The 26,629-nt window shown below is 45.2% G+C and overlaps 1 protein-coding gene across 1 annotated transcript; it reads right to left on the bottom strand.

The window, feature by feature from the left end:
• Positions 1–7,061: 7,061 nt before the first annotated feature.
• On the bottom strand, positions 7,062–22,761 carry RESP18 (regulated endocrine specific protein 18). The gene is made up of 6 exons (XM_046643118.1): positions 22,750–22,761; positions 13,347–13,482; positions 11,502–11,606; positions 10,343–10,470; positions 9,857–9,946; positions 7,062–7,079 (listed from the first exon to the last, which is right to left on the bottom strand). Exons 1-6 carry the CDS (start codon positions 22,759–22,761, stop codon positions 7,062–7,064), a joined length of 489 nt encoding a protein of 162 aa, XP_046499074.1.
• Between the last annotated feature and the right edge of the window lie 3,868 nt (positions 22,762–26,629).

Below are 26,629 nucleotides of genomic sequence, written 5' to 3'. Positions count from 1 at the left end.
GGGCCCATTAAGAAAGCCCCAGGCTAGCCAGGAAAAGAGGATAATTGATATTCACAGTATAGGTTATTTTATAAGCTGATTATTGACAAGCTTCTCCACAGTCCGTGCCTTCCTATGGTCATTTGTGTAGGAAACCACGACTATCTTCACACTCTGTGTCCATTCCAAGTGATCCACCCCAGACCTCCTTATCACAGATCTTCATGTCTTGTTCTATTCAAATCCCAGGCCAGCCAACCAATGTGTTAGCCATAAACACTGTATAGATCCCTATCTCAGTTCTCCTCTTCTTCTCTTCCAAGCAGATAACCAGATCTACCAACAAAACTTCCCACAGAGACGATTTCTCTTCACCAATGTAATTCACAGACACTCCTGAGTTGGGCTGTGACGTAGCAACATTCCACTTCCGGCTGATGCCTGCATTTTCTGCAGACATCTGTAAATTAGCTCTGTGTTTTTTCTCTGTCCATCAGCTGGTCATAGAGAATTCCCCATGAGGCCATAATAAGGTTGTGAGAGGGAATGAAGCAGTAGGAGTCTGAGCTACCTGCTGATGCAACTTCCTTGTTCCATCCAGATCTTCTTAGGTCCAGCTTCATATATACCATTTCCATTTAACAATGGAATGCTGTGATGAACCTCCAGTTTTATGATTTGGTGGATCAGTTAATACCCAGTTCGTAATTACTTGTTGTCCCATGACCAGGCGTCCAGTATGCCAGGGCCTGGTAAACTAGGAGCTGCTTTTCAAATGGAGAATAGCCGATGTCATAAAAGGGCACAATGTTACTCTAAAATCCTGGGGGTCTACACTAAAATAATCCTACAGGGGTTTGTCAGAGGATTCATGTGACATCTTGGTCTGCCGCAGACACTTCCAATGCCGCTGAGACCACTCGGTTGTGATTATCAAGTGAAAGGGCTGCTTGCATTGTAACCTGGAACTGCTGCAGAAACTTTTCTTGCTTCAGGCCGTCCTAGAAGCCTGATGGATTAAATGGGTCAGATTAGCACATTGAAATGTGTTGTATGTTGCCTCAAATGCTGAAGAATCCCCTTCTTGCACAAAGGATATTGTCTCTTTTTTTATTGTGGTAGATGTCCAAGGTGAAGTAATTTGTCTCTTTTCTGCGAGGTATGTCCCCTGGAGTTGGAAACACTGGGTCGTATGGGTACACTTAGCTTCAGCAGGTGTTGTGGCTTTGAAATGTGTCAACTCAGCTAGGCTGAACTGAGTTTCTTAGGATTACTTTCCCTGGATGTTTTCAGTTAAGATAGGCAACAAGAGACACTTCTGCATGAGATTTGAAAGGCAGAAATGAAGCAACAGCCATTTTTAAATGTTTACAGTTGGAAGATCAAGGAAGGCACTGTTAGCTCACATACGTTGTTGCTTATCTGCTGGCTCAGTACGCTGGTGCGAGGCAGAAGCTGGGCCTGTAACTGCTCCACCTTCTGCTGGATCCTCCTTTTGCTCCTCTGACTCCTGGCCCAGGTGTGACCAAGGGGGCCAGCGTCAACTGCAGGACACTCGTTCATCAAGGTTTAAACAGCGAGAACTGACCCAAGTTCCAGCTCATGCTTGTGAGTTGTAGCTTCCCCTTGCTCTCTCCCACTTTATGTCTCTCTTCCTTTCTGGACTGCCTGCCACACAAACTTTAAGCTCCAGCATGAGATGTGAAGACAACAGCCATAACAACTGCATAGAGACTACCTAACAAGATCCTACAATTGTATAAGGTCTGTATATATATATATATAATAGCTACTAGTGATTCTGCTGCCCTGATTGAACCCTAACTGGTGAGAATTTGGTACTGATTGTGGTTCCAAAGGAAGAGAATCTTAAGGATAACTTCTCTGAGGGTCTTCTGTTATTGGTGCTCTGCTCTGATTAGATTTACAGGCATTAATGACTGTTTCCAGTGGTAAAGGTGATATTGGCAGTCCATGACATGCAATGGTAAAATAATTCCTCAAATTATTACCTGTAGATACCTGTAATCAAGTGCCTATAGAAAGCAAGACTCTGCATGACCAAGAGTTTATTGCTATAGAGAATTTCACAGAAATAAGGAGTGTAATGGAGTTGATTGGTTGTTTCTACGTGCACTGGAGACTTGGGGGCAAAAAATGCTGAGCTCGCGTCTTAAATTTCCAGCTTAAGTTTGGTGTAAGGAACCCAAAAGTTTCTATCTAAATTTGCTCTGAAAGAAGCCATCTCTTTGTGACCTCAGCTCTCTGATATGCTCACAAAAAGTTATGATTTTGTAGTTAAACCAGCTGTTTTCTTATTGTTAGAATGGGATTGTTATTTTCAAGCTTCCTACATCGTTGACAGAAGTAGAACTCCATTTCAAAGGATAATTTTGCTAGTTATCGAATTCCAGGTTGACAGTTATTTTCTTTCAACACGTTTAAGACACATTTCTCTGGCTTCTATTGTTGCTGTTGTGGAGTTAATTTCCAGACAGAATATTGATCCTTTGAAAATAATCTTCTCTGCCACCACATTCACAGCTGCTTTTAAGGTTTTTTCTTTGTCTTTGTGTTTCTGCAGTTTCACTATGATTTTTTGTTTGTTTTAGTTTTTTAATAGTATGCTTAGGATTTGTTGGTATCTTGAATCTCTGGATTGATACCTTTCAACAGCTTTGGAAAATTTTCAGCCACCATCTCTTTAAATATTGTTTACTCCCTAGTCTCTCTCTTTTCTTTCTGGGATTTCAATTAATGGATGGTAGACCTCCTCACTGTATCCTCTTGGTTTTTTACCCTTTTTAATGCAATTTCCATTCTTTATCCCTTTGTACTTTTTGGAGGGAGAGGCTAAGTCTCTTCTGACCTATTTCCTGGTACATCAATTCTGTTTCAGCTATTTCTAATCTGCTGTCAAACCTGTTCACTTAACTGAAAATTTTTGTTCTTGTACTTTTAAGTTTTAGAATTTCTGTTTGATTTTTTTTTCTTTTCCAAGAACCAGTGTTGATTTTCATTAATTTTTCTCTATTATTTTCCCATTTTTTATTTCATTGATTTCTTCTCTAATTTTTGTTTCTGTTTGCTTTAAACTTAAATTGCTCTTCTTTTTCTAGTTTCCAAAGTGTGAACTTAATTTGTTGATTCTGTATCATTCTTATTTTCTAATATATGCTTTCATTGCTCTAAATTTCGTTCTAGGCACCACTTTTGCTGTGTGCCACAAATTGTGATAAATTATATTTTCATTTTCATGAAGTATATATTTCATTTAAAATAGTATTTTAAAATTTCCCTTGAGATTTCTTCTTTGGCCCATGAGTTATTTAGAAAGATGTTGTTTTCCAGATATCCGGGGGGTTTCCAGCTATCTTTCTATTATTGATTTCTGGTTTAATTTCATTATGCTCTCAGAATGTACTCTGTATGATTTCTATTCCTTTAAATCTTTTAAGGTGTGTTTCATGGTGGTCTATCTTGATGAAAGTTCTACATGAGCTTGAGAAGAATATGTATTCTGCTGTTGTTGAATGGTGTATTCTAAATATCGGTTAGGTCAAGCTGAATGACTGTTCTGTTCAGGTCATCTATATCCTTATTGGTCATCCTGCTTGATCCATCGGTTACCAACACAGGAGTGTTGAAGTCTCTGATTATAAAAGCATATTTTTCTATTTCTCCCTTCAGTTTTATCAGTTTTTTGGCTCATGTATTTTGACAGGTTCGTTTTTTAAAAAAATCTTCTATATTACTTTCTCTGGTTTCTAATTCCTTGTCAAAATTATGATTTGGCATTTACATGCTTGAACATAGTTAGCACAGTTGTTTCGTGTTGGGATCGTTGGAATCCCTGTGGGTCTGTTTCTATTATCTGTTGTGTAGGACATAGTATTTGAAAAATCATTTGTAGAAATAATTCAAGGTCTTAGAGAATTTCCATTTGCTTCTGCAGGTGCCTAAAAGCACTAGCAATTTGATATAACCTTAATCCAATTTCAAGGACCTGCTGCAATCTGAGCAATGGTTGATTTATTTCCATTTTATCCTAATTCCTAGAGTTTGCTTCTTGGTCCTAGACCAAAACAGAGAGCAGTTTACTAGAGTTATTCCTGTCATAGGCCCTGGACACTGACATCTACTCCTCTAGCTCCGTAGGCTCTCTAAATCAGCCTTTCACCTGCTTGTTAGAATGAAAAATTGCCCCAGTCTAGCAACCCTGAACATTGGGTTCACTATCTCTGGATTCTGTTCCTCTCCTGCATCTTGACCTGAGTCAGTTACTCCTCACTCTCTTGCCAGCTCCTTGATGCTTTTTAGAAGATTTGGGGTAATTTTTCATCCAGCTTTTTTTTTGGGGGGGGGGAGGGAGGAAGATCAGCCCTGACTTAACTTCTGTTGCCAATCTTCCTCTTTTTTTGTTTGAGGAAGATTGTCACTGAGCTAACATCTGTGCCAATCTTCCTCTATTTTATGTGGGATGCTGCCCCAGCATGGCTTGAGGAGCAGTGCCAGGTCTGCATCCAGGATCCCAACCTGTGAATGCAGGGCACTGAAGGGGAGCACATGAACTTAACCCCTGTGCCACTAGACTGGCCCCTCATCCAGCGTTTTAAGGTATATCAGATGCCACTTATCACTCCATCTTGCATCGTCTTAGGTTACCTTTGAACTCCAGCCATTACCTCAGCCACCAGCTACATGCAGGTGTAATCTGACACCATCTGCCTTACTTGCACTGCAGATTTTTGTTTTGGGCTGGGTCTTCTCTGCTACGACAGCATTAGATGCCCATGGGAATCTGCTCAGACATTCTCATGCATGAAAAAGCTGGAAGTAGAAGGAAATTAGCATCCCATAGTGCAACCCTCGACCCAAGGTTGGGGGTGGGCCCACAGGATAAATACTTTCCTTTTCTTTATCTCAGAGGACACCTCAATAAGTGTACACCCCAGAAGAACTGACCTCAATTGCCTATAACTGATTAATGTGCCCTTCAGTTAGCTTTCCAAGCCCTCTATTTTGCTCCTCCCATTCTCCCACTCTTCATCTTGCAAGCTCGTCCCGAACTAAATGACCCCTGTGAAAGTCCTTATTTCAGGCTTTAATTTTGAGAGCAAACAGACTAAGACAAGTTGTCTTCAGCAAGGAGGATAGTGTGAATAACCTATCTCACCATTACCAGAAGCAGAAATTGAGAAAAAAAGTTAATATAGGAGATATTACAGCATACTTGTATGTTGATGAAAAGATTCAGGCATCCGGGGGAAAAGTAATGATGGAGGAGAGAATTGCTGTGGTGATGTCCTTGAATAAGCTTCTGGCTTTAACCCTTAAGAGTATATCCATTTCCCTTCCCCAGCCAGTCCTCCAGATGTCCCTGCTCTATGAGTGACATCATTATTCACTCAGGCAGAACATCTCTAAGTTCAGGTATGGATCCTCTCACCAACAAAACCCAGTCATCTGTATTAGTTCCACAGAGCTGCTGTAACAAAGTACCACAGACTGGGGAGCTTAACCAACAGAAATTTATCATCTCACAGTTCTGGAGGCTAGAAGTCTAAAATCAAAGTGCCAGCAGTGTTGGTTCCTTCTGAGGGCTGTGAGGGAAGGATCTGTTCCAGGCCTCTCTCTCTGGCTTGAAGACGGCCATCTCCTCCCTGTCTGTCTTCACAGTGTCTTCTCTCTATGCATGTCTGTCTCCAAACTTCCACTTTTATAGTACACTAATGGTATTGGATTAGGGCCCACCGTAATGGCCCCATCTTAACTAATTACATCTGCAACACCCCTATTTGCAAATAAGCTCACATTTGGAGGTACAGGAGATTGAGACTACAATATATGAATTTTTAGACCAGAATTCAACCCATAACAGTTGCCAAGGCCTATTCAGTCATTCTTCAAAATACCTCTCCTGTATGTCTTCTTCCACTCAAGTTCAGGTCCTTGTGTGGCACACCCACACCATTTCAAGAGTCTTTCTAAAATGTTTCCAGCCCTCTCCACTCCCTAGCCCATCCTTAGACAGAAATGTGAGATTGTTCTTCTTAAGCACAGTTTTCACTGTGTCACTCCCTTGCTCAACAAACGTTCAATAGCTCCCTATTGTCTATCAAATACGGTCCAAAGCATGTAACTGCTCTTCTGCAATAAGAACTAAACTTACCTTCCTTTTTTAAAAATGCCCATCTTTTTCTCCCCATTCTCTCTGTTTCAGAATTATCAGCTTATATAACTCCCTCTAGGTTTTTATCTTTCCAACCTCTGCAGCTTTACTCTGGGGGTTAAAAAGATGTTAGGAGGGTCCGGGAATGGACTAAAAGGTATGTTGGGGATGGGGCACTTGGAGCTGGAGGGACCTGCATATACAAGAGCCCAGGAACATGAACCAGCTGGGCACATTCTGGGAAATACAAGTAGGGCTGAATTTCTGGAGCGAATAGGAGGGCAGAATGGAGAAAGCACTGTGGGACCAGAGAGGGTGGCCAGGACCTTGAGTGCTCTGTGGACCAGATAAATTGCTTGGAGTTTTTCCTATAAACAAAGGGTTAGGAAATGGTTTATAATCAAACTCCAAGGCAGTGAACACTTTTCTTATTCACAGCTGTATCCCCAGGGCCTAGAAGAGTGCCTGGCACATAGTAAGCTTAGTTTGGTTTGGCCCAAAAGCAGACTGAAACAAGAACTTGGGTACAGGGAGTGTGTGTGGGAAATGACCCCAGAAATCACAAATGAGGGATCAGGAAAGTGAGACAAAGAAGGAAGAAAAGTCAATAATATTAAGGATATTGTTGCACAGGTTACCCCTGTGGGCAGCTGAGCTGAATCTCACTGAGGACCCTCTGAGGGATCATACTGAACGTTTTCAGAGTTGTCCACAAAGGGCTGGAGGAATCTGCAATATTTTTGCACTAAACTCGATCCTTAGCTGGTGAGAGTTGTCCCTGGGGGTGTTAAGTCTCAGGCACTTCAGGGCCATCTGGAATGCAGGTAAGTGAGTCCCCCTGGTATCCCAGAAAACTCATGGGACCAGAAGCAGAGTCCTGGAGCAGGAGGTGGAAAGCTGTTAGTGGGCACTAACTGTCCACCTGAAGCTGAAGGCAAAAGGAAGTGTGGGCCAGCAGATATGGCGCAGGATAGCCACTGCGTCCACTTCCTGTGGATACCTGTTGAGGGAAGCTATGGTCTATATGCTACTTTCCTGACCTTTCCTCAAGGTCCTTGAGGACATGAACCGAACGTACTCATAGAGCCCAGGCACAGTGAAGCGCAGGGTTTCTTAAATGTTTGAGAATGAACGAGAAAAAAAGGAGGAACGAATGAGGGGGAAATATGGGTGAGTGGCAGGGGTTAACGGATTTAATGAGAACTAGATGCAAATGAATATGACTGGTCTAGTGTTGAGGTTAGCTGCGTCCTTGAACTCAACAAATGGCGGAGAGACGGCAAGACAGCAGCTGACTGAGAATCTGTGCCATCAAGAACTAAAACTTAATTTCTCTGGGCTGCTTCGCTGGGTGAGATGTATGGCCAAGTCCCAATTCCTTAGAGAAACAAAGTCTTGATACCTGCGCATCTGCTTACACCTGGGAGTATCCAGTGCTTGGGAGAGTACTTTGCAAAGTGTAAAGCTCTGTAAATAGGACATTGTGGTGTGCAGTTGGGCCGAGCAGGGGTGATCAGATTACCCACACCCTTTTAAGATGTTTAAGCCACCAGGAGCAAACTGGCAAGAGCCATCGGAATATTTAATGTGTGTGTACTTTGATCACAGCACTTCTCTGTTGATTCTTTGGAGCATGAGTGGCAGAGCCCTGGCCGGGGCTGTGATGCTGGAGGTGGAGACCCTCATAAAACAGCAGGGCCCAGGCCCATCTGACATGGAAATGCGGGCAACCGGACCACACAACATGGCTGGGTGTGGGTGGGGAGGGCTGCCAGTCCAGCTGGGGTTCCACCCTCATTTCACCCACTTCAGGAATGGTCACTGGAAGGAAAACAAGACAGAAACCAGCCTTCCATCAGCACCGAGGAGCTGTGTTCTCCTCATCCCCACCCCCCGTTCTGGTCCCACCTCTCTCACTTCAGAGGCTCTGGCCAGGTCCAAATCCCACCCATCCTGCTTCAAGACAAGCCACAGAAAGAGTCTGCATGAAGGTCCCTTTAATGATCCAGACTTAGGTCATCCTAGAGCTGCCCCTCGGGAGGGCAACGGGGAGGACACTGGGGCAGAGAGCCTTCGCACAAGCTCTCAGTCAGCAACAAGGTTGCGGCCCACAGTGGGGAGTGGCTCAAAGAAGCCCTAAACAAGAAGAAACAAAGGATTGGAATCAATGTGTGGGGAGGTGGCCCCCCCCTTCACCTACTCGCCCTCCCCAAATGCTTCAATAACAGCCCGATTTCAGGAAGTCCAACAGTGACGCAGCCCACCAGTTAGTGCCTGTCTGCTTGGCTCCCACAGAGAGTTCACCCTCGCTCTCTGATTTCCCTTTAGGCTGGGAGCTGGAGAATGGCAACACCTTGTTTGAATTCGTGGAAGCACCATGGCAACCCGTCCCTCACAGGTGGGTCTGGCACTTAGCTATGAGTGCATTGACCCAGCAACCAATCCAGGCTTAGGAAGCCCAGCTGCCACCTTAAGGGAGTGGGAACCAGTTTCCTAGGAGAGCATGAGGGGCTGGAAGCCACCTGAGGTGCAGGCTGCCTCCAGATGGAGTGCACGGCCAGCTAGGGGTGCTAGCTCCACTGCCACCACCCCTGTCCCCCCCAGGACCAGGACGATCGATGCTTACAGGCCTCTCAATTTTCACTCTTGCTCTCCCAGGAATCCATTCCCCCACATGACTAGAGTGGCGTTTTAAAATCGTATATCACATTATGACATTCCTTCCTTGAAATTTCCCAGTTAACTCGCCACTAAGAATAAAATCCAAAGCTTTTGCCGCGACCTATGAGCCCCCATATGCTCAGTCCTGGACCCACTTCTCCAACCTGATCGTCTACCACTGACTTTCCCGCTGTTCCTCTAACAGGCCATGCTGTGCTTGCCTCGGGGCATTTGTCATTGCAGAACTCTCTGCCTAGGATGCTCTTCCTTAATATCTTCCCCCGGCTGCCACCTCTTGTAAGTTAGGTCTTAGTCCAAAAAGACTTTTGTCAATGTGGAGGAGTATGATGTTTGGAACAACCCACCCCCACTGCAGCCCTGAGACGAAGGGCAGGGGCTGTGCGGGGGAAGGGCTGAGAGTCAGGAGATGTGGGCCCAGTCTTGGCTCTGCCGTGAACCTGCTATGCAGCCTTGAGGAAGGCCCTTGCTCAGCCTGGGCCCCAGTGTTTCTTCTATAAAGATAGATGGGAGTCCTGGATGGGTTTTCAATCTGGATTCTGAAGAGTTCAAACATCCCAGGGGGATAACTCAGAGCCTTGGCCAGGTGACTTGCCCTGCCCATAGTATGGAGCATGGGGGTTGCTGACCGTGAAGGCCTCTGGGCTACCTCTCCTATTTATCCAAAGGAGCTTTGCTACCGCTTGCTGCATGCGAGGGAGTGTATGGAGAAAAGGGGGATCTCTGATTTTGAAAACTCTGCAGTTTTCAACGTCTATTTTAAAATCAATGCCTAAGCCTGATCCTAGAGATCATTTCACCCTTAGAGGCTCCAGGCACCTGCATCATGCCCCCCAACCTCTCATATGGACACCCACAGGTAGTCTGAGATAGGAAAGCGGGGGTACCCTTCAGTTGAGAAAGGAAACATCTTTTCTTCAGCTTATCTGTTCACACCCCAATACACATTCCCCCCTTCACCCAAGCCTCCCTCATTTAAAAGGTCTTTTGTGATTCCAACCTCCCTAGGAAAAGGGGGCCCCTCACCTTGACAGGGGTGGCTGCCTCTCGTTTCAGGGCCTTCGAAACCGCTTTGGAGGTAACGCACTGATCCCTGGTCACCTTGGCCACTGGGCTCTGTGAGGAGGGAAGCCGGGAGTCAAGATGGAGCAGAAAAGGATGGCAGGGCTCCAGAGGGGAAGAGGTGGAACCCAAAGGCAGGGATTTCAAATTCTTGAGAGGACGTCTGAGTCTCACCTTGGGGAATAGGAGTCGAAGTTTCTCCTCTTGCTTGCCCCTAGAAGAGACAGGGATGACAAATGGGGCCTATGCTTGCTAGCACCCACCTCCTCTCCCTTTGCAGATGTCACTAATGACTCATGGAGTTGTTTCCTGCGGATCCCAGACAGGACCACGCAATCATTCTCACAGCGCTCTTGGAAGCTCTCACCTGCGGTTTTAATACCTACTCCCTCTCTGCTCCATCTGTCCACCAGGCAGCAGGGACTGACCACAAGGCCTCACACACCTCACTCCAGTGCTTCTGGTGGGAAAGGCTGCCTGCCCGTCTCTCAGACATGGATCTTGGGGGTGGGGTCTGCTGATGTGCTCCATCTTCTGTGTCATCGCATCCTGGGTCATGCCATGCTTCCAGAACAAACCTTCGGGGTGAAAGGATGCAGTGAATTGACACTTGGGACATTCTGACTGGTCTGCTCCAGGGACCAGAGTGAGATCAACACTCTCCCCGGGCCCAAGAAGATAAAGGATCACAATTTGTGGAGAGAATTAAGTGAGACGGCATATAAAAATTGCTTAGCACAGTGCATGGCATGTAATAAATATTGTTAGGATTAGGATTCTCTCTGCTGATTCTTTTGATGATATTGTGAGGATTAAATGAGATTAGGGATGTAAAGTGTGCTTAGAAAATGCTAAGGCGGTGATTCCCAAACTTTAGTGTGCATCAGAATCTCCTGCAAAGCTTATTAAAACACAGATTGCTGTCCCCCACCCCTAGAGTTTCTGACTCTGTAGGTCTGGGATCAAGCTCAAGAATTAGCATTTCTAACAAGTTCCCTGATCATGCTGATGATGCTGCCCCGGAGATGCACTTTAAGAACCACTGCTGTAAGGCATTATAACCATATTAAACATCAGTAGTAGTAGTAATATGAGCTCAAGGAAGATTTCCTATCTGACTCTTCTCCCATTCATGAAGCTCTGCTCTAAGGAAGGGTCAGCCATCTATCTCCAAGGGACTCTCCACTCCCTTTCATCCCTCCCCTCTATTTGTCATGCAATTTGTTCTGCTTCCTACTTAGAGGCTGAGGTGAGCATGTGTTTGTGTGTGTGGTGTGTTTGTGTGGTGTGTATGTGTGTGTGTGTGTTCTCCTGGCTGAGAACTTAAGGATTCCTGGCTCTGGAAAAACTCAGATACCACCAGGGGTTAGGGCTAGTCCCAAGAAGTTGGATGCTGGCCTCTTCCAGGGGCTTCTTCCAGAAGCCTCTGCTGGACTCTTGCAGGGTTTTCAAGAGCAAATAGCCCACCCACCCATGAAGTGAGCATAACAGGAAAGTTTCAAGTAGAGACATTGGGGAAGAAAGCCTGTCCTCAGATCAAACAGCCTCCCTACCCTCCCACCCCCATATCTGACCTGGCCCCAGACTCTCTTCTCCATCTCTTACTTACCTTGGGGCACAATCTGCTGGAGTACAACTTGCAAGTTTTGGAAGACTGGGGTGGCAAATCCTTGGAGGGGCCAGAGCTGCCCCACTCCCACTTGGCCCTGACCATCTGAGGGCAAAATAGTGGCATCAGCAAGGAGCTTGGGCAGCAGCCCTCCAAATTCCAGTTGAAGAAAAGCATATCCCTTCCACTACCACCCCTGGGTTCCCTGGTCTCTGACCCCCTCATCAGGACCCCTCCTCCTTTCAAGACCTTCTTCTTCTCATTTTTCCTTTCCCCCATCTCCACCTGCCCTGTTCTTCAGCCCCTGTGCCTCATTCACCTTTGGCACCAACTTCCAGGTGAGAACCAAGCTTACAGGTGAAGAGCAGCCTATGGGGGTTCAGGTAGGCAAAGTTACACACATGGAATAAATAATCGAGTGAACAGGTGGTGGCATGGGAAGCAGGTGAATTGCATCTCAGAGAAGGCTGTGAAGCCTGGAGGGGATTAGAGAGGAGGCCTGGACTCCTTAGAGGAAGAAGTTTTGGTATGTATAGGGTTTGAGTATCTGGATCCTGTCGTGAAAGTCACAGTTGGCCCAACTGTGCAGAGAGGAAGAAGAGGGGGTGGAAGAAAATAACCCTAATGCTATATACACCTTCCTTATTCCACGTAGATGGGGTAGGTTTGGAGGACAGTCCTGTTTTTTCTACAGTGGAATTACCATGAGTCATTATGGACAGGCCTTAAGAAAGGAAATTTCTTTCCCCAATCAAATGGATCCTACTATCAGTTTCCCGACTTTAGGAAAGAACAGAACCTCCAGCACCCTTCTGAGAAGGAAAAGAGCTTCTGGAAGGGAAGATCCTTCTCTGAGGCGGTGCTCCTAGGACTGATAGGAAAAGTGGTGACCTGAACACCCTCGGCCAGACCTACAGGGCGCCCGGCACTGTCCGTGGTGCTGAGAGGTGGCCGAAGCCTGGCACGGAGGAATCTCTGGGGGGGAGGTTAAAAAGGGCGAGGCATCCCCACAAGGCTTGACCGTCCTTCCCCCCGACCTTTCCTGTCATTCGCCACCAGTTCGCGTCCCCCTACAGTTCTTGGAGAGTCCCCTGCCTTGGCCTCTGAACCCAAGAACCGGGCGGGGAGGGATGGCGTCAGTCTAGGAGTTTGTGCCGCGTTCCCGACGCGCCGGGCGCGGGAATCCTGGAGTCTGCGCAGTCGGGCTCTAGCTACTCGGACTGAGTCAGCGCTGGTCTCCCCGCCGGCGGCGAGGGGAGGCGGAGAAGGAAGGATGGGCCCTTTCCCCTCCATCCTCTTTTACCCCAGCCTGGCCTTCCCCTTCTTATTGGAAATCGGATGGCAGCCACCAGGCTCTGGGGGCTTATGAAGAAGCTCTGGCTCTTCTCTCGGCCCAGCCTTCTTTCCGGAGCCAGGACCCGGATGCCCGCGGTTCCTGCCTCTACTGTGAAGGGATCCTGATCCCCTGCCGATCCTGATCCCTTGCCGATCCCTCAGCCCTGGGCATCTCTTCCCCGGCCCTTCGGCGCGTCTTGCTTCTCCTGTGGCCGCACAGGCCAGTTTTACTTCCCTCTGCCCATTTGTCTTCCCGGCCTTCCCCGCCACCCCCTCCCCTGGCCCGAATCCCCAACCTTCCGGAATCCGCTTCCCTTAGGTCCAGATGCCATATGCAGAACCCTACCCCAAGCCTCCGCCTCTTTCTCCGAGATGCCCTCTACGTTTATTTCTTTTCACGCCCCCAAACACATTCTTTTCCTCTTCATTTCCTAACCCTGAGGCCCCCTGACCCACTTCTCTCAGGATCGCTCTCTGTCCCTGTCCGCACCCCCCAGGTTTCCTCCTGACCGTGGCCACTAGTGTCGCTGCAGCCTCCTGGGCGGCTGTTCAGCAGCAGGAAGCAGAGGAGCAGCCGGAGCCCCCCAGAGCCCCCAGGCCACAGCGGGCGCCGCATCCTGCCGGGCTTGGCGAGCTGACTCCCCACCTAAGTCGCAGAGGAGGTAGAGACCTCACCCGGAGGGGGTCAGGCGAGCTGTTGCTTCCCCCAGGCTAGCGAGGCTGGATCTGCGCAGCCCTCCCTTGGCCGCTCGGCCAATCGCGGGCGGGCCCTGTCCCTACGGATGCCTACCCAACTCCTCCTTCCCTTTACGGCCCCCTCAGCCACCCCACCCGACCCCCGGGCACCTGCTCCTATTTAAATGTAAACCAAGTCCCAACAACTAGCACTTCTACTCCCCGTCCCGTGGCTGGAGAAACTGATTACGTGTAAGATGTGGATGTGAATTGTATCCACCTCATAGTTTTGTTGTGAGGATTAAATATGAAGAGCGACTGGACAGTAGACACTCAATGTATTTAGTCTATTTTTATTACCTTTGAGGCTCAGTTTACCCTCACGCTCCTAAAAACCTTCAAACCTACTTCGGTAGGACCTGCAAAATGTATTGCACATCTATCCACTTCTCTCCGCATGCGCTGCCATCTCCCTAGCTCAGACCCCGGAGTCTTTTTCAACAGACCTATTACAATAACTAACTAGCCAGCTAACTAACTGATCTCTTGCTTCCACTTTTGTTTATTTATAGGCTAGTATGTGAGCTTTCTAATCCCTAGACTGACATTTCAGTATTTTTTTCATTAAGCTTAGAATATTTATTATGAAATTTTTCAAATATTAAAAGGGAGAAGAATCTAATGACCTCTCATATACCTACCACCCAGACTTTATTATTAAGATTTTGTCACAGTTGCTTCCTTCTCTTGATGAAGTATTTAAAGGTAATTTACAGACATCATGACATTTCACTCCTAAATAATTCAATATACATCTCTTAGAATTAACGATAGTTTCCTATATAACCCCAATACCATTATGACTTCTGTGGTCAGGTGAATAATGGCCCTTAAAGATGTCCATGTTTGAACCCCTGGAACCTGTGAATAGGTTGCTTTACCTGGTAAAAGGGACTTCACAGCTGTGATTAACCTTAGAAGGTGACTGACCTCAATTATCCTGGATTTTCCAGGTGTGCCCGATATAATCACAAGAGTCTTTATAAGAGAGAAGCAGGAGGGTCCGAGTCAGTAGTGGGAAGACGTGATGTTGGAAGCAAAAGACTGGAGTGATGCAAGGAAGGGGCCACAAGCCAAGGAATGCAAACAGCCTCTAGCAGCTGGAAAAGGCAAGGAAAAGGAACACAGCCCTGCTGACATCTTGATTTTAGACTTCTGACTTCCCGAATGGTAAGATACAAAATTTGTGTTGTTTTAAGCCACTAAATTTGAGGTGATTTGTTACAGCAGCAATTGGAAGTGAATATAAAGTCTAAAAATATTTACAATTCCCTAATTTACATAATTCTCTCATACTTCCGATATGACTCCTTTATTAGATAAATGGTTTGTAAATATTTTCTCCCACTCCAAGCATTTCATTTTCATTTTCTTAATAGTGTCTTTTGAAGAGCAAAATGTTTTAATTTTGAGGAAGTCTAATTTATTAATTTTAGCTTTTATGGCTAATGCTTTCTGTGTTGGTAGAAATGTTTGCCTACCCCAAACTTACCAAGATTTTCTGTTTTCTTCCAAAAGATTGGTGATGCTGGCCTCATCAAATCAGTCAGAAAGAGTTCCCTCTTTTGTTCTGCTCTGAAAGAGTTTGTGTATGATTGATATTTCTTCTTCTTTAAGTGTTAGGGCCTGGAATTTCTTTTTTTTTTTTAAGGATTGGCACCTGAGCTAACAACTGTTGCCAACCTTTTTTTTCTTTTCTGCTTTATCTCCCCAAACCTCCCGTACATAGTTGCAGGTTCTTCTATCTGTGGGATGTGGGACGCCGCCTCAATGTGGCCTGACAAGCAGTGCCATGTCTGCACCCAGGATCTGCACCCTGGGCTGCCGCAGCGGAGGGCACGAACTTAACCACTCCGCCACGGAGCCAGCCCCTGGAATTTCTTTGAGAGAAAGTTTTATTACCATTTCAAGTTCTTTAGCTATTCAGACATCCTATTTCTTTTCATGTCTGTTTTGGAAACTTGAATTTTTCAAGAAATTTGTCCCTAACATTCCAGTTACCACATTTGTTAGCATAAAGATGTTCATAATATTTATTACCCTTTTAATAGCTGTAGAATTTGAAGTGATTCCGCTTTTTAAATTCCCGATTGTGATCATTTGTATTTTTCCTCTTTTTACCTTTATCAGTGTAAATAGAGGTTTATCAATTTTAAAGAACTGCCTTGTGGTTTAACTGCCTTTCCTCTATTGTTTGACCATTTTATTGATTTCCCATCTTATCATTATTTCCTTCTATTTTCTTTGGGTTTCATTTCTTCTCTTTTTCTGGCTTCTTGAGTTGGTAGCTGAGATCATTAACTTTAAATGTTTTCTTCTTTATAACAAATGCATATAAAGTTATACATTTCCCTCTAAGCATTACTTTTGTGTGTTTTTATTATTTTTGGTTACTATTTTCTAATTTTTCTTGTGACTTCTTAGACCCATGGATTATTTAGAAGGATATTGCTACTGGGGACTTTTTAGAGTTTTTTTGTTATTTATCTATATTTTAATTTCAGTGTGGTCTGAGAACATGCTCTGTATGAGTTCAGTTGTTTTGGCTTTATTGATTTTGTCTCATGGCTCAACATATACTCTATCTTGGTGAATGTTCCATGTACATGTAAAAAGAACGTGTATTCTGCAATTGTTGGTTTTAGTGTTCTATAAGTGTCAAGTAAGTCAGGTTGATTAATAATGTTCAATTTTTTCACATTTGTATTGATTTTTGTCTGCTTGATCTATCCATCATATTCAAATATATTTGTGGAATTTTCTATCTTTCCTTTAGGTTCTATCAATTTTAATTTTTTTAAACAATGTTATTCAGTGCATCCACATTTAGGATTGTGAGGTCCTTTTGAAGAATTGACCCTTTTATCATTATGAAATATCCCTCTTTATCTCTAATAATACTGCTTATCTTAAGCCTACTCTTTCTGATATTGAGATGGCCGCAACAGCTTTCTGTTGGTTAGCATTTTCATGGCATATTTTTTTCCATTATTTTATTTTCAAGTTATCTCTGTCATTATATTTAAAGTATATCTCCTGTAAACAAGATATAGTTTGATTCTGTTTATTTTTAAATCGAGACCAGCAATTTCTGCCTTTTAATTGGACTGTTTAGTTATTTGTATTTAATATAATTATTGCTATGTTTGGGGTTAATTCTGCCATTTTGTTATTTGTTTTCTATTTGACTTATCTGTTTTCTCTTCCTTTGTTTCCTCTCTCCTTTCATTTGGAATAATGAAGTAATTTTTAGTATTCAATTTTATTTTATCTATTAACCTTTTAGCTGTACCCCATTGTGTTATTTTTAGGAGGTTGCTCTAGAAATTACAGTGAACGTCTTAATTTATCACAACCACTTTAAGTTAATATTATGCCACATCACTTAAAATATATAAACCTTACAACAATAGAATTCATTTGTTCCTCCCATTGTGTAATATTGTTATATGTTTTATTTCTACATATTTTGTAAACCACACAAGACTTTTTAAATTTATTTTTGCCTTAATAAGTCAGTAAAGTTGTTAATGACATTAAGAAAAAATGGTCTTTTAGATTTACTCACATGTTTACCATTTCTGATGTATGTTCCTTATTCCTTCCTTCAGATTCCACTTTCTCTCTGGGATCATTTTCTTCCAGTTTGAAGAGCTTCCTTTGGCATTTCTTGTGCAGGCCTGCTGACAATGACCTCTCATACTTTTGTTTGTTTAAAAATATCTCCATTTCTCCTTCATTTAAAAAAATGTTGCCACTATGTATAGAATCTTGGGTCTACTTTTTTTGTTCCGCGTTTAAAGATATCGTTCTGTTGTCTTCTGGCTTCAGTGGGCTAAAAGACAGCCTTCATTTTCAGCATTGTCCCTCTGAAAAAAATGTGTCTTTTTTTCTCTGCTTTAAATATTTTCCTCCTCATTTTGGTTTTCAGCAACTGGGTTATGATGTGCCTATATGTGGCTTTTTTGTATTTATCCTGCATGGGGTCTACTTCTTTATATGTGAGTTGACGTATTTCACCATTATTGGAAAATTTTTAGCTATTATCTGTTCAAACACTTTCTGTCCCCCATGTGTCTCTCCTTGCCTTCTGAGGCTCCCATTACATATAGCTTAGACTACTTGCTATTGTCCTACAGGTCTTAGATTCTGTGTTCTGTTTTTATTTTAATCTTTTTCTCTCAGTGCTTCTGTTTGGATAATTTCTATCTACTTGATCCTTTCTTCTGCTGCATCCAGTCTGCTCTTAAACTCATTCAATGAATTTTTTATTTCAGATATTATTTTTTTTTATAGAATTTGAATTTTATTCTTTTTTATAGTTTCTATTTCTCTGTGGAGCTTCCCCAATTGTTTATATTTCCTTGTAAGTTATTTAACATATTTATAATAACTGTTTTTAATTCCTTGTCAGCTCTCCTATGGGTCTGCTTTTATTGATGATTTTCTCTTGATTATGGTTTACCCTTTCCTGCTTCTTTGCCCACTACTTTTTTGTTGTATCTGGACATTTGGGGTCAATGCATGGTAGACACTGTGAATTTTATTATCTTCCTTTAAAAAGTGTCAAGTTTGTTCTGGCGGGCGATTACATTTTTTGACAGAAAATCTGGAAGCCTGGTTAGGGCAGGAGTATTTCAGTTCTGCTCTTAACCCTAGACTGTATCCCTTAGGCCTGGGGCACTGTACTTATGCCTAGGATGTGGTCCTTTTGGCATTCAAGGAAAACCCCAAAGTGTTTACCAAGGCCCTCTAATTTTATGGGTCTTGAATCCCAAACTTAGTCTCCCTAACACTGTGGCAGCTTCTAAACTCCCTGTTCAGATATTTGACTTTTCCACTCGGTTCCTTGAAATCTCACCTTGCACAAGTGCCATTTAGAATGTAGCTACGGATTTGTGGGGAATTTGTATGTGGATTTTTGGATTCCTCTCTCTGTAGCTCACTCATTTTCCAGATTTCTTCCTCAATTTCCAGCTGCCCTGGCTTTTCTGTCCTCGAGCCTCTGCTTCTGTGGCCGGTCAGACTGCCACTCTCTGCCTGAGCTCTATTTCCCCATGTGCCGCAGGGAACTGTGAAGTGCCCTCAGGGGAAAAGCCTGTTAAATGTGGGACCCACCCAGTTTCCTTTTATCAAGGATTATATTCCCTCTACTAGTTTTTCTTGCTTTTAGTTGGTCTCCATGCTTTCATACAGTTATTTTTATATTTCGTCTAGAGTATATATTCAGTGTCAATAGGAGAGTCATCAAGCTATTTTGTCACACCAGGAACTGGAGGTTTATCTGGTTATCATTGATTGTGTACTGCACATGGGATTTTTAAGTTATTCACAGAAATAATTTGAGGCCTAGGAACAACTGAGTGTGAACCTGCTTTGAGAAGCATAATGCTACAGGAAAAAGGGATATATTGGTCTTTGGGTGGGTTGAGCAGAGGTAGATATGCTCTTCTCTCCCTTTTAAGATTTCAAACCACCAGGGAAATAGCCATCAAAATGATAAATTTCATATGCATCGATACCATCCTTCTTTTTGCTCTTTATTGGAGGGGGCCCTGATGCTGACAGCAATACCCTCAGAAGGCCAAGCAGGTTCTCAGGCCTATTGGAGCTGGAGTTTAAAGGAAAGACATTCCTTTCCCAAGGTGGACAAAGACCACCATAAAGTGTGCGTGAGGTGGGATAAGTGGGTGAGGAAAGATTGCAGTTCAGCTGTGGTCCTACCCCACCTCCCATTCATGTTAAGAATGATGTCTAGAAGGAGAAAGGGATCAGAAAACTGGTCTCCGTCTGCACCAAGGAGCTATTCCACATCCCCACCCCAGATGTCCCCACTGTTCTGGCCCTATAGTTTATTTCAGAAGCCCTGGCTGGAGCCCACGTGTCCTGCCACCAGACAGGCCCATAGAAAGAGTTTTGACGAAAACTCACTTTAAAAATCCAGAATCAGGTTGTTCTAGAATTGCCCCTCTAGATGGCAATGCAGGGGGTGGGGGCTAGAGATGCCTCAATCAGCTACAAAGTTTTTTCAGAAAGAAACAGTTCAAAGAAGCTGTAAAATGGGAGGGAACATAGGATTTGGGATCTGTGTGTCTATGCGCTGGAGGACTCCCCCTCCACAAGGGCACTTCCCCGCCCCAGTGAATGACAGACTTTAATAGCAGTCCTGATTTGGGCAAGTCCTGAGGCAGATGACTCAGCAGCTGCCTGACAGCTGGCCTCCCCTTGGCTCCGCATCTCATCTTCTCTCCCTCCCCTGATTTGCCCTTAGGTATAGAGCTAGTCAAGGACCCTGACCAGGGGAAGAATGGCAGACTTTTATTTGCATGCTTTAGCACCATGGCAACCAGTTCTCATTTTTCGGATCTGTCACTTTCGTGTTGCTGATGTCGCCCCAGCAACCAATCTGGGCAGATGAAGCACAGTTGCCATGGTGACAGGAGTCAGAAGCTGTTTCCTTGGAGAGCATGAAGGTCTAGACTCCTCCTGAGGTTCAGGCTGCCTCTGGGTAGAGTGCATGGCCAGCTGGAGGTGCTCAGCTCTACTGCAGTTGTCCAGTCCAAGCCACTACAGTGTCCCCTGGACCAAACAATACTTCCTAACTGGTCTATCTGTTCCACTCTTGCCCTCTGTCACTGTATTCTCTGACAGTCCTAGGGTGGTCTTTTAAAGTTGTACATCACATCATTCTATTCACTTCTTTAAAATCCCTAGTGATTTTCTTCTGTTCCCTTTGTGTAAGATCAAGACTCTTTACTATTATCTAGAAGGTCCCATACAGTCAGTTCTGGGCCTGCTTCTCCACCTGCATTCCCTACCACTGGCTATTCTGTTTCTTCCTCTAATGTGCTATAGTAGAACTCAAAAATACAACCACCAAAATAGAAAACTCACTGGATTGGCTCAATGACAGAATAGGAATGATGGAGGAAAGTGTCAGTTGACTTGAAGATGGACCAACAGAAATGATCTAGTCGGAACAACAGAGAGAAAAACATTGGGGGAAGAAAGTTATCAGAGCCTCAGGTCCCTGTGGGACAACATCGAAGTCTGACATTCATGTCACAGGAGTCCCAGAAGGCAAGGAGAAAAAGGGGAGTATGTAAAAAATACTTGAAGAAATAATGGCCAAAAACCTCCCAAATTTGTCAAAAGCCATAAACCTACGGATTTAATAAGCTCAGTAAACTCCAAACAGAAGAAATCCAAAGAAATCCGTGCCCTGAGACATCATAATCAAACCTCTAAAAACTGAAAACAAAGAAAAAATCTTGAAAACAGCTAGAGAAAAACAACACATCACTTAAAGGAGAACAATAATCCAAACGACTCTGGATTTTTCATTATCAACCATGGGGACGAGAAGGAAGTGGAACAACATTTTTAAAATGGTGAAAGAAAGGAGCTGTCAACCCAGGATTCTATATCCAGCAAAATATACTGCAGGAATGAAAGTGACATAAGGATGACGAAAAACTAATTAATTGCCAGCAGACCTGCTCTAAAAGAATTGCTAAAGGAAGTTCTTCAGATGGAAGGGAAACGATATCGGAAGGAAACCTGGAACAGCAGGAATGAAGGAAGAGCAATAGAAACGGGAAGTATCTGGGTAAATATTATAGATGATTCTTTCCTCTTGAATTATTTAAAATATGTTTGGTTGAAAGCAAAAACCATAATATTGTCTGATCAAGTTTTCAATGTATGTAGATGTATTGATGATAATCGACACTACAGCATAAATTGGGAAGTAAAGGGAACTTTACCACTAGTAAGATTTCTATATTCCACTTGAAATGGTAAAACGTTGACTATCAAATGACTGTTAAAAGTTAAATGTGTATATTCTGATCCCTAGAGCAACCATAGAAATATAGTAAAAAACACAATGGCTACATTAAAATAGAGTACTAAAAAGTGTTCCAATAACCCAAAATAAGGAAGGAAAGAGGAAGCACACAATTACAGAGGCTGGAAAGTCCCATGATCTGCTGTCTGCAGGCAGAGAACCAGGAAAGCTGGTGGTGTAATTCAGTCTGACTCCAAAGGCCTGGGAACCAGGAGCACGGATGTCCAGGGGCAGAAGAAGATGGATGTCCCAGCTCAAGCAGAGAGAGCAAATTCGTCCTTTCTCCACCTTGTTGTTCGATTCGGGCCCCCGATGGATTGGATGATGCCCACCGCGTTGGTGAGGGCGATCTTTACTCAATCTACTGACTCAAATGTTAATCTTTTCCAGAGACATCCTCACGGACATGGTCAGACACAACGTTTCACCAGCTAACTGGGCATCCCTTAGCCAGTCAAATTGACACATAAAATTAACCATCACAGTGGGCAACCGGGAGTGAACCCTGCTAGGGTCACCTGAGAATCTGTGTAGAGCTTTTCTCAGACTTCCCCACCAAGGGAAGGATATGCTGGAATATTTAGCCGCTAAACTCAGTCCTTAGCAGGTTGAGGGCTGCCTCTGGGGGTGCTAAGTCCCAGACACTTCAGGGCTGTCTTGAGCACAGGCAGGCAAGTTCCTCTGGCAAGTTCCAGAAAACCCACAGGATGAGAAGCAGAGAGTCCCAGGGCATGAGGTGGGAAACTGTCAGCACATACAGACACTGTCCACCTGCAGCTGCAGGTGAGCTCAGAGATGGGCTGGGGATGTGAGGCAGGGCATCTATGGGGTCTGCTCCACGGGTGTTCAATAAATACCTATTGTATGAATATCTTATATATTTGACTTACTTCTTTGGCTAGTCTTCAATTGCCTTGAAGTAGGAACCATGTATTGCAGTGGCCAGGCACAGTGAAGGCATGATGGGAAAAAGTGGAGGGGTTGCAGGGATCAATTGAGCTAATAAGAACTAAGTATAGACGAATACGGTGAGTTGAGTGTCATGTTTAGCTATGTCCTTAGATGCAAGGATTCTGGGGAGGACACGCATTGGCAGCTTGATTAAACCTGTATTACCAGAGGAGTGTCTCTTAATTCCTCTGGGTTCTGTTAGTGGGTTCATTCTATATATGAATGTTTGTGTCCCCCCAAAATTCATATGTTGAAATCCTAACCCCTAAGTGATAGTATTTGGAAATGGGGGCTTGGAAAGTAATTGGGCCACAAGGGTGCAGCCCTCATGTGTGGGATTAGTGCCCTTATAAAAGAGACTCCAGAGAGCTCTCTTACCCCTTCCACCATGGGGGGTCACAGCAAGAAGGCGCTGTCTGTGAACCAGAAAGTGAGCCCTCGTCACACACCAGATCCGCCAGCACCTTGATCTTGGCTTCCCAGCTTCTAGAACTGTGAGAAATGTTTCCATTGTTTTATGAGCCACCCAGTTTATGGTGTTTTGTTATAGCAGCATGAACAGACAAAGACAGTGGGCTTGGTAATGTTCCCATGTGCGCCCATTTGTGAGTATAAAAGGTGCTTAACACAAAGCTTGAGACATGGACATCTGGACTGTGGTTGGGTTGAGCAATGGTGGCTGGTGTCCCCTTTCCCAGGGGCAAACAACCACAGGTATCAGAATGTTAAGTGTGCACAGCCTTCAACTGCAGAACACTCTGTGTGGTTTCTTGGGGTTGGGGCTGGCATGACGGCTCTGTAGGGGACCCTAGTGCTCAGAGGATACTGTGAACCTCAGAAGGCTGAGCAAGGTCCCAGGTATGCCAGACCTGGGGTCTGGAGGGAAGATTTTTCTTCCACAAATGGAAGGGAGACCAAGAGACACATTTGAAGGCTGCGGGTGGGGGTGGCTGCCATTTGGCCTGCCTTAGAAATGATCTGTGGGAAGAGGGAGGGATCTGAAGCCAGGCCCTGGGTGCAACCAGAGGCTGTGTTCTCTGTACCCCATGCCCCACCTTCCCGATGTTCTGATCCCAACCCTCTCACCTCGGAGACTCTGGTCAGGTCCAAACCCCATCCATCCTGCCTCCAGATAAGTCTATAGAAAAAGTCTGCTTGAAAATAGGCTTTAATAATCCAGATTTGGGTCAGCCTGAAATTGCCCTTCTTGAGAGCACCAGGGCAGGTGTTAGAGACGAGAAGCTTCTCCTGAGGCCTTAATCAGCTGTGAGGTTGTGACTCAGAGTAGGGAACCGCACAAAGACATCCTACAATGGGAAGCAACAATGGATTTTCAATGAACACACTGAGGCAGGGGGTGCCACTCCTTCCCCCACCCAATTTAGAAGTCTCAATGGCAGTCTTGATCTGAATAAGCCTGAGACAAGTGATTCAGGCATTGTCAGACTGCGGGCCCTTCCCTGGTCCCAATCTCTAATCCTGTCTCCTTCCTGGGCTTTTCCATTAGACACAGAGCTGGTTGGTCCCCTGAGCCTGGAGGAGAATGGCAGCTCCTTGTTTCCACACTTGATAGAACCACAGCAACCAGTCGCATCACAGGATCAGTCATAGGACCAAAGATGTGGTCCAGCAACCAATCCAAGCTAAGGAGGCCTGGCTGCCATGGTAACAAGGATGGGTACCAGTTTCTTTGAAAAGGGTGAGGGGCTGGAGTACCTCTGAGGTGCAGGCTGCCTCTGGATGGAGCCCAGTTGGGTGTTTCCCAAAGATGCTGCTATGATCTTTGTCCAAAGTACAGCCACATTCTACCTAGACAACTCAATAGCCCCAAACAGGTCTACCTGTCTCTCCTCTTGTCCATTTCACAATCCATTTTCCAGCAGCATCACTGTATCTTTATAAATGTTTATTATATTGTCCTATTTCCTTCCTTTAAAATCCCCTGATGATTTCCCACTGCACTTTGAATAAAACCCAAACCCTGTCTATAGACAGCAAGCCCTGAGTAGTCCTGGGCCTATTCTCCAGGTTCATCTCCTGTCACAGGCTGTGCTGTCTGTTCCCCTAACGAGCCCTGTGACCTCACCTAAGGTTAACTGTATGTGTAATTCTCTCTGCCTTGGGGACTCTTCCTCCAGAGCTTCCCCTGGCTGCTTCTTTCTATCATTTAGGTCGAAGTTCAAGGGTCACCTCCTCAGGCTATCCTTAGTGTGGAGAGGTCTGATGTGTGACAAAGCCCAAACTCTACAGGGGTCCTTGAGAAGCAGGGGGTTGCTGAGCAGGGGGAGGGTTGGGAGTCAGGAGACCTGGTCTGTTCTGCTCCATGCTTGCCCACTCAGTTTCTCAGCTGTAAAGATGGATGGTTGACTACTGGATGGCTAGTTTTCTATCTGGGCTTCAAAGAGCTCGAGGCTCCCAGGGATGCCTGAGAGCCTCGCCCAGGTGACTTCCTCAACATCACAGAGAAGAGCAAGGGGGAGGCTGACTGTGAGGGGCTCTGGGTACTCCTCTCCCATTTAAGGACAGAAGCTATACCGTCACATATCACTTCGTGACGGGGATATGTTCTGAGAAGTGCATCGTTAGGCGATGTTGTCACTGTGTGAACATCATAGAGTGCACTTACACAAACCTGGATGGTATAGCCTACCACACTAGGCTATAGGGTACTATCGTATGGGACCACCATTGTATGTGTGGTCCGTTGTTGACTGAAGCCATGTTAGGTGGTGCATGACTGCATACATATATACATATATATGGAGCCAGCCCTCACGGCCTAGCAGTTAAAGTTCAGTGAGCCCTGCTTTGGCAGCCCAGGTTCGGTCCTGAGCGTGGAACCACACCACTCTTCTGTCAGTAGCTGTGCTGTGGCAGTGGCTCACATAGAAGAACCAGAAGAACTTACAACTATATACAACTATGTACTGGGGCTTTGGGGGTGGGGGAGAGGCAAAAAGGAGGAAGATTGGCAACAGGTGTTAGCTTAGGGTGAATCTTTCCCTGCAAAAAAAACCCAACAAAACAGCACAATGTTTAAAATATATATATATGTACATGTGTGTGTGTGTGTGTGTGTGTGTGTGTGTGGATGGATGGGCAAGGTGAAGACTAGGGTCCTGTTATATGCAACATTTTCGTAGAAAAACAGAGAGCCCATATGTTGTTTTAAAAGTTGGAGAACCTCTGAAGTAGATTTCTGCAGGCCCTTCCAGCTCTTCTGTGCCTGTGCCTGATCTTACAGAACAAGAGGCGGTTGGAGGCCCAGAGCCCCTGCATGCCGCTGTTGCTGTAATCTGTGAAAAGCTTGTCTGTGAGAGACGGAGAAAGTGGGGGCGCCCTCCAGAGGGGAAAGGAAGAATTTCCCTTCAATCCAGCAATGTCACTGGCCGGCATTCCTCATACACTGTCTTTAATCCTCATGGCAACCCCCCAGGGTTGCCATTCTTACCAAGCCCATTTCACAGATGTGGAAGAAGAGACTAGAAGAGCTTAGGTGATGTGTCCAAGGTCACAGCTGAGCAGTGGTAGAGCCAGGAGTGGGCTGGCTCTGTCTGTATGAAAAGCCCTGTTCTTTCCCGTCCTCTAGGCCCTCTCTTCCAGAAGGTTCTCCATCAGGCTCAGTGAAGTCCTGTCATCAGCCAATGTCCCTCCCCTCCTTTACCCTGCCTCCTTCTTTAAATAGGCCCTTGGTGGGCTCCATCTTCCTGGACACAGCCCGACCCTCACCTGCTGTGGGGCTTTCCCTGGTTGGTCATCTCTTGGTTCAGGACCTCTGAAGCCACATCAGAGTTCGAGTATTGCTCCCTGCTCCCCTTGGTCACTGGGCTTGGAGAGGAGGGAAGCCAGGAGTCAAGGGTGAAGACATAATGGTAAAAGGGCCCAGAGGGAAAGAGAGGGCCCAAATGGAGGATTTCAAAGTCCCTGAAGGACTCTCACTTTAGGGGATAATAGTTGAAGTTTCTCTTCGTGCTGGCCCATAGAAGACAAAGATTAAGCCAGGGAGAGCAACTAGGAGCTGTGCTTCCCAGTCCCCTCCCTTTGCAGACATCACTAATGGATCACGAGATGGCTCCCAGCTAAAACAGACACACGCTCTCTTCATTCTCTTCGCTGGACTCCTGGCAGCTCCTACCTGCATCCCTGACACTCATTCCCTTCCCACTTGCTCCGTCAACCAGACCTGTGCGGTGTGGACAGACCACAGGCCTCACACACCTCAGCCTGGTGGTTTTGGTGGGAAAGGCTGCCTGCCCAT

The sequence above is a fragment of the Equus quagga genome, chromosome 17 (genome assembly GCF_021613505.1).
Source record: "Equus quagga isolate Etosha38 chromosome 17, UCLA_HA_Equagga_1.0, whole genome shotgun sequence".
NCBI classification, from domain to species: domain Eukaryota; kingdom Metazoa; phylum Chordata; class Mammalia; order Perissodactyla; family Equidae; genus Equus; species Equus quagga.
Note: the sequence above shows the minus strand (reverse complement) of the source record. Positions and strands in the feature narration are given on the sequence as shown.